The following is a 12,469-nucleotide window of genomic DNA, read 5'->3' as shown; positions in this document are numbered from 1 at the left end:
ATCTAGTTCAAAAATATGTTTATGATCCAAACAGAAAAACCCTGATCCATTAAGCACCTGATCTCCTTTTCCCTTCCTGTCAGCCTCTGGCAACCACAGATCTTCATTCTGTCTATGAATTTACTTATTCTGGATATTTCATGTAAGTAGAACCATATGATATATAACCTTTTACATCTGATTTTCTTCACTTAATACAGTGATTTCAAGGTTCATCTAGCTTGTAACATTTATCAATTCTCCATTCCTATATGTGTTTGAAAATACTCCAGTGCATGTTTATATCATAATTTGTCTTTCTATCCACTGATGGACATTTGAGTTATTTTCAATTTATTTCATTAGAACTTTTAGGTAAATTCATAACTTAAGTAGCTAAGTATATATTAATAATGAAAATGATAGTTACAAATGCAATGCTTCTATTTGATTTTTCTTACATATTTGATTTACTACTTTAAAAAATGTGTTGTTCATCATCTCACAGATGACTAAAAAAGGGCATGTATGTAGGAAGATTAAATATCTATGTGGTTGTGTAGAATATTGCAAGGGGACATCTGAGTTTTGTGTACCTGATAGAAACCTGCTGATTTAGAACCATGCAGTAATAAGAGTGCCTAGTAGTGTGAGGGAATATTTCAAGATCTGGGGGGGGGGGGGGAAGTGTGCTGAGATATTCAGAAAATGTAATAGTTGTGTATTTTTTCTGGGTTTCATTTTTTTTTAAATTCTTTATTATTTAAAGTATTACATAAGTCTCCTTTTTCCTCCATTGACCTCTCCCCAGGCATTCCCACCACCAATGCATGCCCTCATCCCAGAACTGTCTGTGTACCTTGGTTATGTTCATATGCATGTATACAAGTCCTTTAATTGATCTCTTACCACCCTCTCCCCTGCCTTCCCTCTAAGGTTGGACAGTCTGTTTAATGCTTCTATGAATCTGGTTCTATTCTTGTTCATCAGTTTATGTTGTTCATTATATTCCAAAAATGAATGAGATCCTGGTGATAGTTATCATTCTTCTACTGACTTACTTCACTTAACATCATGCTCTCCACGCCAATCCAGGCTGTTGCAAATGGTAACAGTTCTTTCTTTTTTACAGCAGCGTAGTATTCCATTGTGTAGATGTACCACGGTTTTTAATCCACTCATCTGTTGATGGGCACTTAGGCTGTTTACAAATCTTAGCTATGGTGAATTGTGCTGCTATGAACATAGGGGTTCATATATCCTTTCTGATCAGTGTCTCTGATTTCTTGGGATATACTCCTAGAAGGGGGATTACTAGGCCAAATGGGAGTTCCATTTTTAATTTTCTGAGGACACTCCATGCTGTTTTCCACAGTGGCTGCACCAGTCTACATTCCCATCAGCAGTACACGAGGGTTCCTTTTTCTCCACATCCTCACCAGCACTTGTCATTTGTTGATGTGTTGATGATAGCCCTTCTGACAAGTGTGAGATGATACCTCATTGTCATTTTTATTTGCATCTCTTAGATGATTAGTGACTTGGAGCACTTTTTCATATGTCTCTTGGCCTTCTATATGTCCACTTTCAAAAAATCTTTATTTAGGTGTTTTGCCCATTTTTTTATTGTATTGTTTATTTTCCTTTTGTTAAATTGTATGAGTTCCCTGAAAATGTTGGAGATTAAACTCTTGTCAGAGATAACATTGATAATTATGTTCTCATATGTAGTGGACTTTCTTGTTGTTTTGTTGATGGTTTATTTTGCTGTGCAGAAGCTTTTTATTTTGGTGTAGTCCCATTTGTTTATTTTCTCCTTAGTTTCCATTGTCCTAGGAGCTGTATTAGTAAGATATGTCCTTGACATATGTCTGATATTTTGCTGTCTGTGGATTCTTCTAAGATTTTTATGGTTTCCCATCTTACATGTAAGTCCTTTATCCATTTTGAGTTTGTTTTTGTGTATGGTGTAAGTTGGCGATCTAGTTTCATTTTTTTGCATGTATCTATTCAATTTTCCCAGCACCATTTATTGAAGAGACTGTCTTGACTCCATTGCATGCTCTTATTGCCTTTATCAAATATTAATTGAGCATAATGGATTGGGTCAATTTCTGGATTCTCTATTCTGTTCCATTGGTCTATATATTTGTTCTTGTGCCAGTACCAGACAGTTTTGAGAACAGTGGCTTTGTAATATAGCTTGATATCTGGTATTGTGATTCCTCCAACTTTGTTTTTCTTTCTCAGGATTGCTGTGGCTATTTGGGTTTTTTTTGTGGGTTTTTTTTTTTCCCATATGAATTTTTGGAGAGTTTGTTCTAGGTCTGTGAAATATGCCATTGGTATTTTAATGAGGATTGCATTGAATCTATAAATTGCTTTGGACATTTTAATGATGTTAATTCTACCAATCCATAAACAGGGTATATTCTTCCATTTGTTCATGCCTTCCTCTATCTCATTTTTCAACGTCCTATAGTTTCTGAGTACAGGTATTTTACCTCCTTAGTTAAGTTTCTTCCTAGGTATCTAAATTTTTTTGGTGCAATGGTAAATGGGATTGTTTTTTTAGTTTCTTTTTCTGTAAGTTCATTAATGGTTTATAAAAAAAAAAAGCTGTAGATTTCTGGGTGTTAATTTCATCCTGCTACATTGCTGAATTAATTTATTAGGTCTAGTAGTTTCTGATGGAGTTTAGGGTTTTCTATGTACAATATCATGTCATCTGCAAATAAAGACAGTTTTACTCTTCTTTTCCAATTTGAATGCCTTTTATTTCATCTTCTTGTCAGGTCACTATGGTTAGCACTTCCAGTACTATGTCAAACAAGAGTGTGAAAGTGGGCATCCCTTCCTTGTTCCTGTTCTTAGGGGGAAAGCTTTTATTTTTTGCACATTGAGTATGATACTGGCTGTAGGTTTGTCATATAAGGTTTTTATTAGGTTGAGGTGTTATTCCTCTATTCTCACTTTGCTGAGAGTTTTTATCAGGAAAGAGTGTTGAATTTTGTCTAATGCTTTTTCTACATCAATTGATACGATTATGTGATTTTTATATCTCAATTTGTTTATGTGATATATCACGCTTAATGATTTGGGGATATTGTACCAGCCTTGCATCCCACTTGGTCATGGTGTATGATCTTTCTAATGTATTGCTGGATCAGATTTACTAGAATTTTGTTAAGGATTTTAGAATCTATGTTCATGAGAGATACTGGCCTGTAATTCTCTTTTTTTGTTGTGTCTTTACCTCGTTTTAGGATTAAGGTAATGCTGGCTTCCTAGAAAGAGCTAGGAAGTGTTTTTTCCTCTTGGATTTTTTAGAATAGTCTGGCGAGGATAGATTTACCAATCTTTGAATGATTGGTAAAACTCCCCTGTGAAGCAGTTTGGTCCAAGGCTTTTGTTTGCTGGAAGTTTTTTTATTATTGTTTCAATATCATTAGTAGTAGTCATCCTATTCAGACTTTTTAATTCTTCCTGATTGAATTTTGGAAGTTTGTATTTTTCTAGGAATATATCCTTTTTATCTAGGTTGTCCAGTTTGTTGGACTGGAGTTATTGGTAGTATTTTTTTATAATCCTTTGTATGTCTGTGAGGTCAATTGTTACTTTACCTCTTTCATTTCTGATTTTTGTTTATTTGGGTCCTCTCTCTTAGTTTTTTGGTGAGCCTGGCTAGAGGTTCATCAATCTTGTTTATCCTTTCAAAGCACCAGCTCTTGGTTTTATTGATCTTTTGTATTGGGTTTTTTTGTTTGTTTGTTTGTTTTGATTGTTTTTTGTTTTGTTTTTTGTCTCTATGTCAGTTATTTCTGCTCTAATATTTTTTATTTCCTTCCTTCTATTACTCCAAACTTTTCTTGGTGCTCTCTTTCTAATTCTTTAAGTTGTAGGGTTAGATAATTTATTATACTATTTCTGAGGTTTTTTGAGGTAGGCCTGGAGAGCTATGAACTTCCCTTTCAAGACTGCTTTCACTGTGTCCCATTGATTTTTGGATTGTTGTGTTTTCATTGTTAATTGTTTCCAGGATGCTTTTTATTTCTTCTTTGATCTATTTGGTAACCCAATCATTGTTTAATAGCATGCTATTTAGCCTCCAAGGGTTTGATTTTTTTCATTGTTTTTATTGTAGTTGATTTCTAGTTTTATGCCATTGTGATCTGAGAAGATGCTTGGTATGATTTATATCTTCTTGAATTTGAAGAGATTTTCCTGTTTCCTAATATGTGGTCTATCTTTGAAAATATCCTTTGTGCACTTGAGAATAATGTATATTCTGTGGCTTTGGGGTGAAATGTTCTGAAGATGTCAATTAATTTCATCTGATCTAGTGAGTCATTTGGATTGATGTTTCTTTGCTGATTTTTTTGTTTAGAGGATTTATACATTGGTGTCAATGGGGTATTAAAGTCCTCTACTAAGATTGTATTGCTGTTGATCTCCCCCTTGATACCTTGCAGAAGTTTTTTTGTTTTTTGTTTTTTTATGTATTTGGGTGCTGCTCTATTGGGTGCATATATGTTTACCAGAGTTATATCTTGTTGAATTACCCCCTTTTGTATTATGAAATAGACCCCCTTATCTCTTTTTATGGCCTTCACTTTGAGGTCTATTTTGTGAGATGTAAGTATTGTTACCCCAGCTTTTTTCTCATTCCCATTTGCCTGAAAAAAATTTTTTCCCATCTCTTCACTGTCAATCTGAATGAGTCCTTTGTTCTCTTGTAGACAGCAAATATATGGGTCATGTTTTCTTATCCATTCAGCTACCGTATGTCTTTTGATTAGAATATTTAATCCATTTATGTTTAAGGTTATTGCTGGAAGTTCTTTGTAGCCAAAAAACTTTGTTTGTCGCCATTTTTATTTTTTACACCTGTGTTTCTTATTCCCTTTCTATTTATCCTTTTTATAGCAATCCCTTTAACATATTTTGCATTGCTGGCTTGGTGGTAATAAACTCCCTTACCCCATTTTTTGACTGTGAAGCTCCTGATTTCCCCTTCAATTTTGAATGATAGCCTTGCTGGGTATGGTATTCTTGGATTCAGTCCCTTGCTTTGCATTACCTTGTATATTTCATCCCATTCCCTTCTTGCCTAATATGTTTCTGTTGAGAAATCAGTTGATAGTCTAATGGGATATCCTTTATAGGTAACTTTCTGTCTCTCTCTGGCAGCCTTTAATATTCTCACTTTGTCATTGATGTTTGCCAATGTAATTATGATGTGTCTTGGTGTTAGTCTTTTTGGTTTCATCTTAGTTGGGACTGTGTGCTTCTTGGACTTGTGTGGCTTTTTCTTCCCAAGATCAGGGAAGTTTTCTGTCATTACTTCTTTAAACAGGTTTTCTATTCCTTGCTCCACTTCCTCTCCTTCTGGCACCCCTATCATTCAGATGCTGTTTTGTTTTGTGTTGTCCCTAAGGCTCTCCTGCTTTTTAAGTTTTCTTTCCAGTTGCTGCTGTACTTGGCTGTTTTTCCACCTTGTCTTCTAACTTCCTGAAGTGGTCCCCAGCTTCTTCTAGTCTACTGTTGAAACTTTCCATTGTGTTCTTTATTGAAGCTACATCATTCTTCATTTCCTATTGATTCCTCTTTATTTCCTCTTGATTCTTACACATATTATTGAATTTGTCTTCCATTCTTTTCAGAGTCCTTATAACCGTTGTTCTGAATTCTTTCTCTGACAAATTGCTTGCCTCTATTTTAATTTCTTTTTCTGGTGATTCCACCTTTTCTTTTGAATGGGGTTATTTCTTTGTCTCACCATTTTTGCTGATCTTTTTTTAATTGATTCTATGTATTAGATAAAAGTGCTATGCCATCCAGAGTAGATGTCTTATACTGTAGATGTTTTGTGGGACCCAGTGATGTAATATTTCCAGTCTTCTAGGCTGGGTCATCTAGGGATGGCTCCCATGTGGGATATTTGGGTTCTCTTGGTGTAGTTGGGTCTTGAGTGTTATTGTTCCATTTATGGATGGAGTCTCCTTTCAGCATGTCTATTTATGTGGCTCTCTCTCTACCACATTGACTGAATAGCACAAAGTACAACTCAACAAGACACAACACAAAGGGAACAAAACATGAATACACTCATGACACCAATAACTCCAATATAAGTGACCACCAAAGAAAAGAGAATTAGGAGAGAGAAAAGATCAAAAATGACATTGGGAAAAGAAAAGAAAAATGTGAGAGTGAAAAGAAAAAGAAGAAAAAGGAAGAAGAAAATATATGGGTAGAAAACACCACAGAAAAAATAGATAAAACCAAAAAATTCAAATAAGAAACGCCCAGAAAAAATGGGGGTAGGGGGCAGAATCTGTAGAAGCAGAGCTTAATACAAAAAGTAAGGTTAAGGAATTGAATGAATAGGGGGAGGACCTCGGTTCAGTATAGAGGAGGTAGAAAGAGAATAAGTGGATAAGAAGAAAAGAAAGAAAAAAATAAATAAAATAAGTAATAAAATAATGTTAAAATATAAAAATAGAATCAAGAAAAAATCATGCAAAAATATTTTAAAAACAAAGAAAATAAAGAAAAATGTTAAATAAAAGATAAAAAAAAATAAAATAGAATAAAAAAGTGAAGTGTCATTCATTTCAGCTGGTTCTTCAGGAGAAAAATGGCTGCTTAGGTTTGGAGGGTCTGGAATTACTCAATGCTGGACTTCTGGTCACCTCTCCCCAAACTGCTCTTCCACAGCCTCTCCCCAGACTCCACAAATCTGTACCTCCACCTGCTCGGAAGCTATGGGTGAGTGATTGTATTTGAAAGGTCCTATGAACTGGGTTTAGAGAATAAAATCAAAGATCAAACTGAGGCAAAACAACCACACAACTGCTAGTTTCTCTCCCCTTGGCACTGCATGGCTCAGGCAATTCCTCAGACCAACCCTCTGGGCTCAGCCTCTCATATCTGTGGACTTAGATTTGAATCCCCTGTCACCAGCAGCCCTTTGGACTTCCTTTCCACAGTCAGATGTTATGCCTGTCCCCAAGGGAAGCGGACTTGGTGCCATGCAGCTTCCTTCTGACCCTCTTGGCTCAGGGGTCTCACGACTCTCTACAGCCCAGATTCCCGATCCTACCGTTCTCCAGGCATCCTCTGCCCTTCTCAGCTGTGCATTGTCTCACCAACTGGTCTACTTTGCCAATCCTGGTGGATGTTATTCGATTTAGATGCTCCTTCTATCTGCTCCGAGATAAGGCTTGGGACATGTCTACCTATTTGGCTGCCATTTTTTTCTCTCTTGGTGTTCATTTTTAAACTGTCTTTTTCTAAATCAATAATGGACCCTATACATCACAAGAACATGTATTGTTTACTTAAGTCCTGATTTAAAAATAAAATTGCAAATCAAAACACCTTTGAATTATGTCAAGAGGCAAAATGTATTTATTAAGCATAGGATAGAGAGAATAGGACATTAGTCAAATTTATGGTGATTGGTACAAAGTGGGTAGATAATTAAAATTGTAAATAAAAAAAACAAATGACTGATTTTTTAATCATTTCTGCGCTATGGTATCATTTTTCCTTTTCTCAAGTGGTTAGTTCTCAGTAAATGTTCCTCTCTCTTGAATAACCATAGATGAGACATAAAAAATTTACAGTAGTTAACATAGACAGACATTGTTATCTCTATGTTAACATAGATATCTATGTTAATTTACTACAGATTATAATTTTCTTTTACAAGATGAGGAATTAGAAATTTATATTTTTAGTTAAAAATGGTTCTTTTGCTCTAAGTACATAAGAAGTGAATATACACGATGATAGTTTTGGAAACTTAATGGATAGTTTTGTAATTTTAGGTGTGTGCTTAGAAAATTATACATTTTCTAAATGCATGAGTATGTGTGTATGGGTGTGTGCTGCAAAGGAACACTCAATACAAGTAAAGGATGAATGCAGTATGTTGCACTTTATAAGGTGGTGTCTGTTTGAGTAGCTTTAGTGGTATGATCTGTGCCACATTTTTAATTATTCTTGTATTTTGAACTGTTACATACACTTTTAAAGACTATTTTGTTGAAAGTAGTCTGTAATGAGGATAGAGAGTAAAAGAGGAAAAACCAGTTAGCAGACTACTACTGAAATAATCCAGGAGAGAAAAGATAATACTTCAGACCAGTGATAGTAAAATTGGTTTTTGGAATAAATTTTAAGGTGAATCAACAACAGAATGCATTGACAGCGCATAAGAAAAAGTACTGAAATAATGTTTATGGATATAGCAGGAAGATAGGAAGGCTAAAATGTAAATCTGGACCTGTTGCTAAATTTATGCTCTTAATCCATGTTTAAACTTATTTAAAAAATGTATGAACATTAAGAGGAAAAATATACATAGGTAACCATTTCCCAAGACGAGTGCCTCATGTTCCCTGATAAGGAGTTTACATTTTCTCATATATAAATGGGAACATGTGAAAGTACTTTTAAATTTCACTAGGATTCCGCTGGAACTGGACGAGAGTGAAACAATTATGAGAGTCTGAAATACATAGGAAAGATGTGATGAGGACAGGATTGGAAGAGAGGAAAAGATCAAAAAGTTTTGTAAGACATAATTAAAGTAGAAACAAATTAAGTGACAAATGATGGATATGATATACTTGGGCTCGAATAACAAAAAACTATAAAGACAAATATTTTGATACAACGGATAAGGACACCTTTTACTAATGACATTGTATAGCAGGGTAAGAAGCAGTTGGGTGTTGGAGGGATGATGCAGAGGGGAGTGAAGAATGAGTTTAGTTTTGAACACCAAGTGTGTGTGGGACACGTGTTGGATATGCACAGAGAACTCTTGGAAATACTCCTCCTCTGTAGATAAAAATAGACCAATTAACAGTAATTATGTATTTCTTCCCATATGTTTATTGTTATTTTCCTTTGTTTCCTTCTCAGTGACTTTCTTTTACCCAGATGAAGCATAGAAACTGTGCAAATGAGACATTTATGAATACCAATTTAAAATATATTTTTAATGTGGCTATCAGAAAAAATAGATTTATAAATTCCATGGAACACAGGCATAGATTGTGACAGTTTAACTAATGTCTTAATATACTAATTAAATGCTGTGCTTGTTGTACATAGTAAAATTAGACAGCTTTTATTAACAGTTAAGTTTAACATTTATATTTTTTCCATATATCTTTTACAACAGTGATTAAACAAAAAGGTCCAAAAGGCATAGGTTGGAGAAAGGGTCTTACCAAGAAACTCACCATTAACTGGTCTAATCCAAGCATGAAAAACATCTGCTGTTCTCTCCTTTCCTTATGGCTCAGTTTCACAAACCACAATAAGTCCTGAGAGTGAAAGTATGCAGGCTTATGTCTGCTAATTCTCCTTCCTGCTGGGATCCTTCAGTAGGACATAAGCAATTTAGTCTCTTTCGAAGGAGGGAAGATGTTCCATCCCAAGATGAGAACATTCCTTTGTCCACTCACCGCAGCTGCTTGCCCTCAGATGCCCATGGCCATGCTCACTGCTCCCATCTCAAAAGAGGACACCTACAGTCCACATCTCTCCAATAACTTGTGATTCCCCTTCCTATCCATTCATTGTAACAATTTAATGGGTAATTTGTGTGGTAAATACATATACGCACATGAGGATGACTCTATCATAACTTTTCTTCATCCTCACTGCCACTGTGTTATTTCAGGTCATTGTGATCACTGACCTGTATTATTTTAATATTAACTTGTCAGGATCAGTTTCCCAGTGTAGTACTACCTGCCAGGTCCAAGTTTTAGGCCTGACCAGAATTTGTTTTTGGCTCTGTTGACACAATTAGTGCTTGCAGTGGAGTTCACTTGGATAAAAGTAGGTGTGGGTGAGAGGTGGGATAGAAGTTGTGTTAGGTTTCAGACATGTGCAGTGAAAGATACTGGTCAGAAAATTCTAAGACATTCCACGCTCTTTCCTCTACAATGTGGTCACATTTCCTTTCTCAGTTTGTCTTGCTGCCCTTCCCATCTCCACAGGTTCCTTGCTCGTGTTCAGAGTAATTGTGAACAAAACACACTTAGGCTGCATTTTAAAGTGTCCCTTTATTTCCCCCTCAATCGATTATAATATAATACTGTAAGAAGAGGCACGCAGTTGAAGAAACGTGCTTGTTAATTGCCTTATTCAGGATCAAGTTCAACAATCTTTGATTTTTCCTTGTTTGCAAAGATGGCAAATGAAGTCAGCATTACCACGATTTAAGTAGGAAATGTCTCATGCAAACAGTTAAGGTTTCTACTTTCTTTTATCCCACAGTAAATAAAATATGCCAGAAAACTGTGGCATAGAAAAACCAAATTGCCAAGAACTTGACCAGAAAAGCCACGCATGCTTATCTGTCCCTATATCAATACTGAAGGGTTCAAACAATGTCAATTTACCCACAGCAATCCACTTGTGCCGAAACGCAAAAGTTCCTGCCTGAGGTGTCCTTTCTCAAACCTGTGTCAGTTACCCAGCCAATCAGGATCCCGCAGGGTGAGCTAAAGCAGAAAGTAACTGCAGTCCTCACCCCAGGGCCCTGCGCACAAGGGCTACAGTCCTGAGGGCTCCTGCTCGCGAGCCCCAGAGTTGCCCAACCGCTTGCAGTCTTGGCTGCGTTCCCGAGCCCCAGGGTTGCCCAACGGTTTTCAGTCTTGGCTGTGTTCCTGAGCTCTGGCCCAGCCATGATCCTACTCCTTGCACTGCTCACTGGGCTTGGAAGGTTGCATGCCCGCATGGGTAAGACCATGGGAGCCTGGCTTCCTTCTCCTTGTGCCTCTGAGCAGAGCCGGGCTCTTTCTGGAGAACAATTTCCTGTAGCTCTGGGATCCATCGTACCCCCTTTCCGGATCCCCTGCTGGTTCCTTCCTATGTGTAACTCCTCCCCCTCCTAACTCCTCCCACACACACACCGACCTACTCCCCTTAGGTCCCCCACCCTCTCACTCCCCCCCATCCCTGACATCCATCGGACCCCAGCAGGTGACTGATGGTGTTAGCCAAGGAGTCCATTCTCCAAGGTCTCAGGGGCTGAGACAGCTTGTCTTCTTGCTCAGTTACCCTGTGTTCATTGGGTTAAGGGTATGCATACTGCTGTCAATTTATTCCTCAACATGCGGAGGGAACCAGTCCAACATGGTTCAATCTAAAGGGAAAAGACGGTCCTGTAGAACTGCAGTGTCTAATTTCTGTTTATTTGCATCTTAGCCATGTTCAGTGTCATTGTAGTGAAAGCTTTGGACCAAGAAGGAGGGAGGGCAAACATAAACAAATTTACTGACAATTTTAGACCCCACCGTGGACTCAGTTAAGAACCCATGCTGCACTGAGATAATTGCTGCTGCAAAAACAAAACAAAACTCATTTTTCTTTCTGCAGATTCTGAAGGAATATTTCTGCAGGTGACAGTTCCATGTAAAATAAGGTCAAATGAGAGTGAAGGTATAAACAGGCAGGTAAATGATTGAAAATATTTTTTTTACAATTTAAAATTATAAGAATATTTTAGTTTACCTTTGTACTAAGTCAGATTATATTATTGATATTAATTTCTAAAGCAACATGTTTTCACTGTACTATTTTATTTTAGTGTATTTTTATCCTCCCTTTATTGTACCTCCATTGCTAACTCCTGTACCCTTCCCTTCATCTCTTCATTTCTCTGACATACTTGTTCACAATTTTTGAGAAAATACTAGCAGAATAAAATGGTATGAGTAGAACAATGGTCTAGGAACGGAGAAATTCTTCTTGAGCAAAATTTAGAACAAAAAATTTTGACCAAGAAGCATCAGACTTAGAAGTATGGCCAAAGAAAGAAAAAAGAAAAAGAAAAATGTCACATTTGCCCTATTATGATGAAAAAGATTACAATAAAAAATATTCATTAAAAGCAAAGTTTAAAAAATGCTTAGCTGCTGTAAGCAAAAGGAATTAAATTGAAGGCATTTAGTCTTTAATATTTCAAATTGGCATAGTTTTGCTTTATGTTACAAACCAGAAGTAATAATGCAGAGGGTTAAATTTCCATGTCCTTAAATTGGTATGGCCAATATGTGGTAACTCATACATTCATGTTAAAGGAATAATTTTTGAGATAACAGTAAGTAAAATATTAAGAATTCATTAACTATAGATTTGTCATTCTGTAATGGAACCTATCATAATTTTGTTCTATTACTGAACAATAATAATAAAAATAAAATATATGTGAAATTATGATTGAAGACAGCAATAAAATAATTTTCTTTACAGAGGTTGCATTTTCATACACTAATCTTACTTAATTATCAGATTAACCTTCTAAAGGAGGATATGGATATACATGATATAAATGATAAAGAGGATTAAAAATATTAAGCTAAGGGCATCAAAATTACAACATTCAGGACATGGAATCTATTTTTTAATTTATGACTACAACTCCATTACAAGTAATACCTTCAGTGAAAAATTGTTT

General features: G+C 36.0%; 1 protein-coding gene across 1 annotated transcript in view; it reads left to right on the top strand.

Annotated features, from left to right (window-relative positions):
- Positions 1 to 12,469, top strand: part of ADAM18 (ADAM metallopeptidase domain 18) — a 103,429-nt gene that overhangs the window by 14,122 nt on the left and 76,838 nt on the right. The window contains exon 2 of the mRNA XM_036297239.1: positions 3,246 to 3,252. Coding sequence (XP_036153132.1) covers positions 3,246 to 3,252 — 7 coding nt within the window. The remainder of the gene's footprint in view (positions 1 to 3,245; positions 3,253 to 12,469) is intronic.

The sequence above is a fragment of the Myotis myotis genome, unplaced genomic scaffold, assembly GCF_014108235.1.
Source record: "Myotis myotis isolate mMyoMyo1 unplaced genomic scaffold, mMyoMyo1.p scaffold_m19_p_3, whole genome shotgun sequence".
In the NCBI taxonomy this organism is placed as follows: Eukaryota; Metazoa; Chordata; class Mammalia; order Chiroptera; family Vespertilionidae; genus Myotis; species Myotis myotis.
The sequence above is the reverse complement of the archived record's forward strand: the minus strand, read 5'-3'. Positions and strand labels throughout refer to the sequence as shown.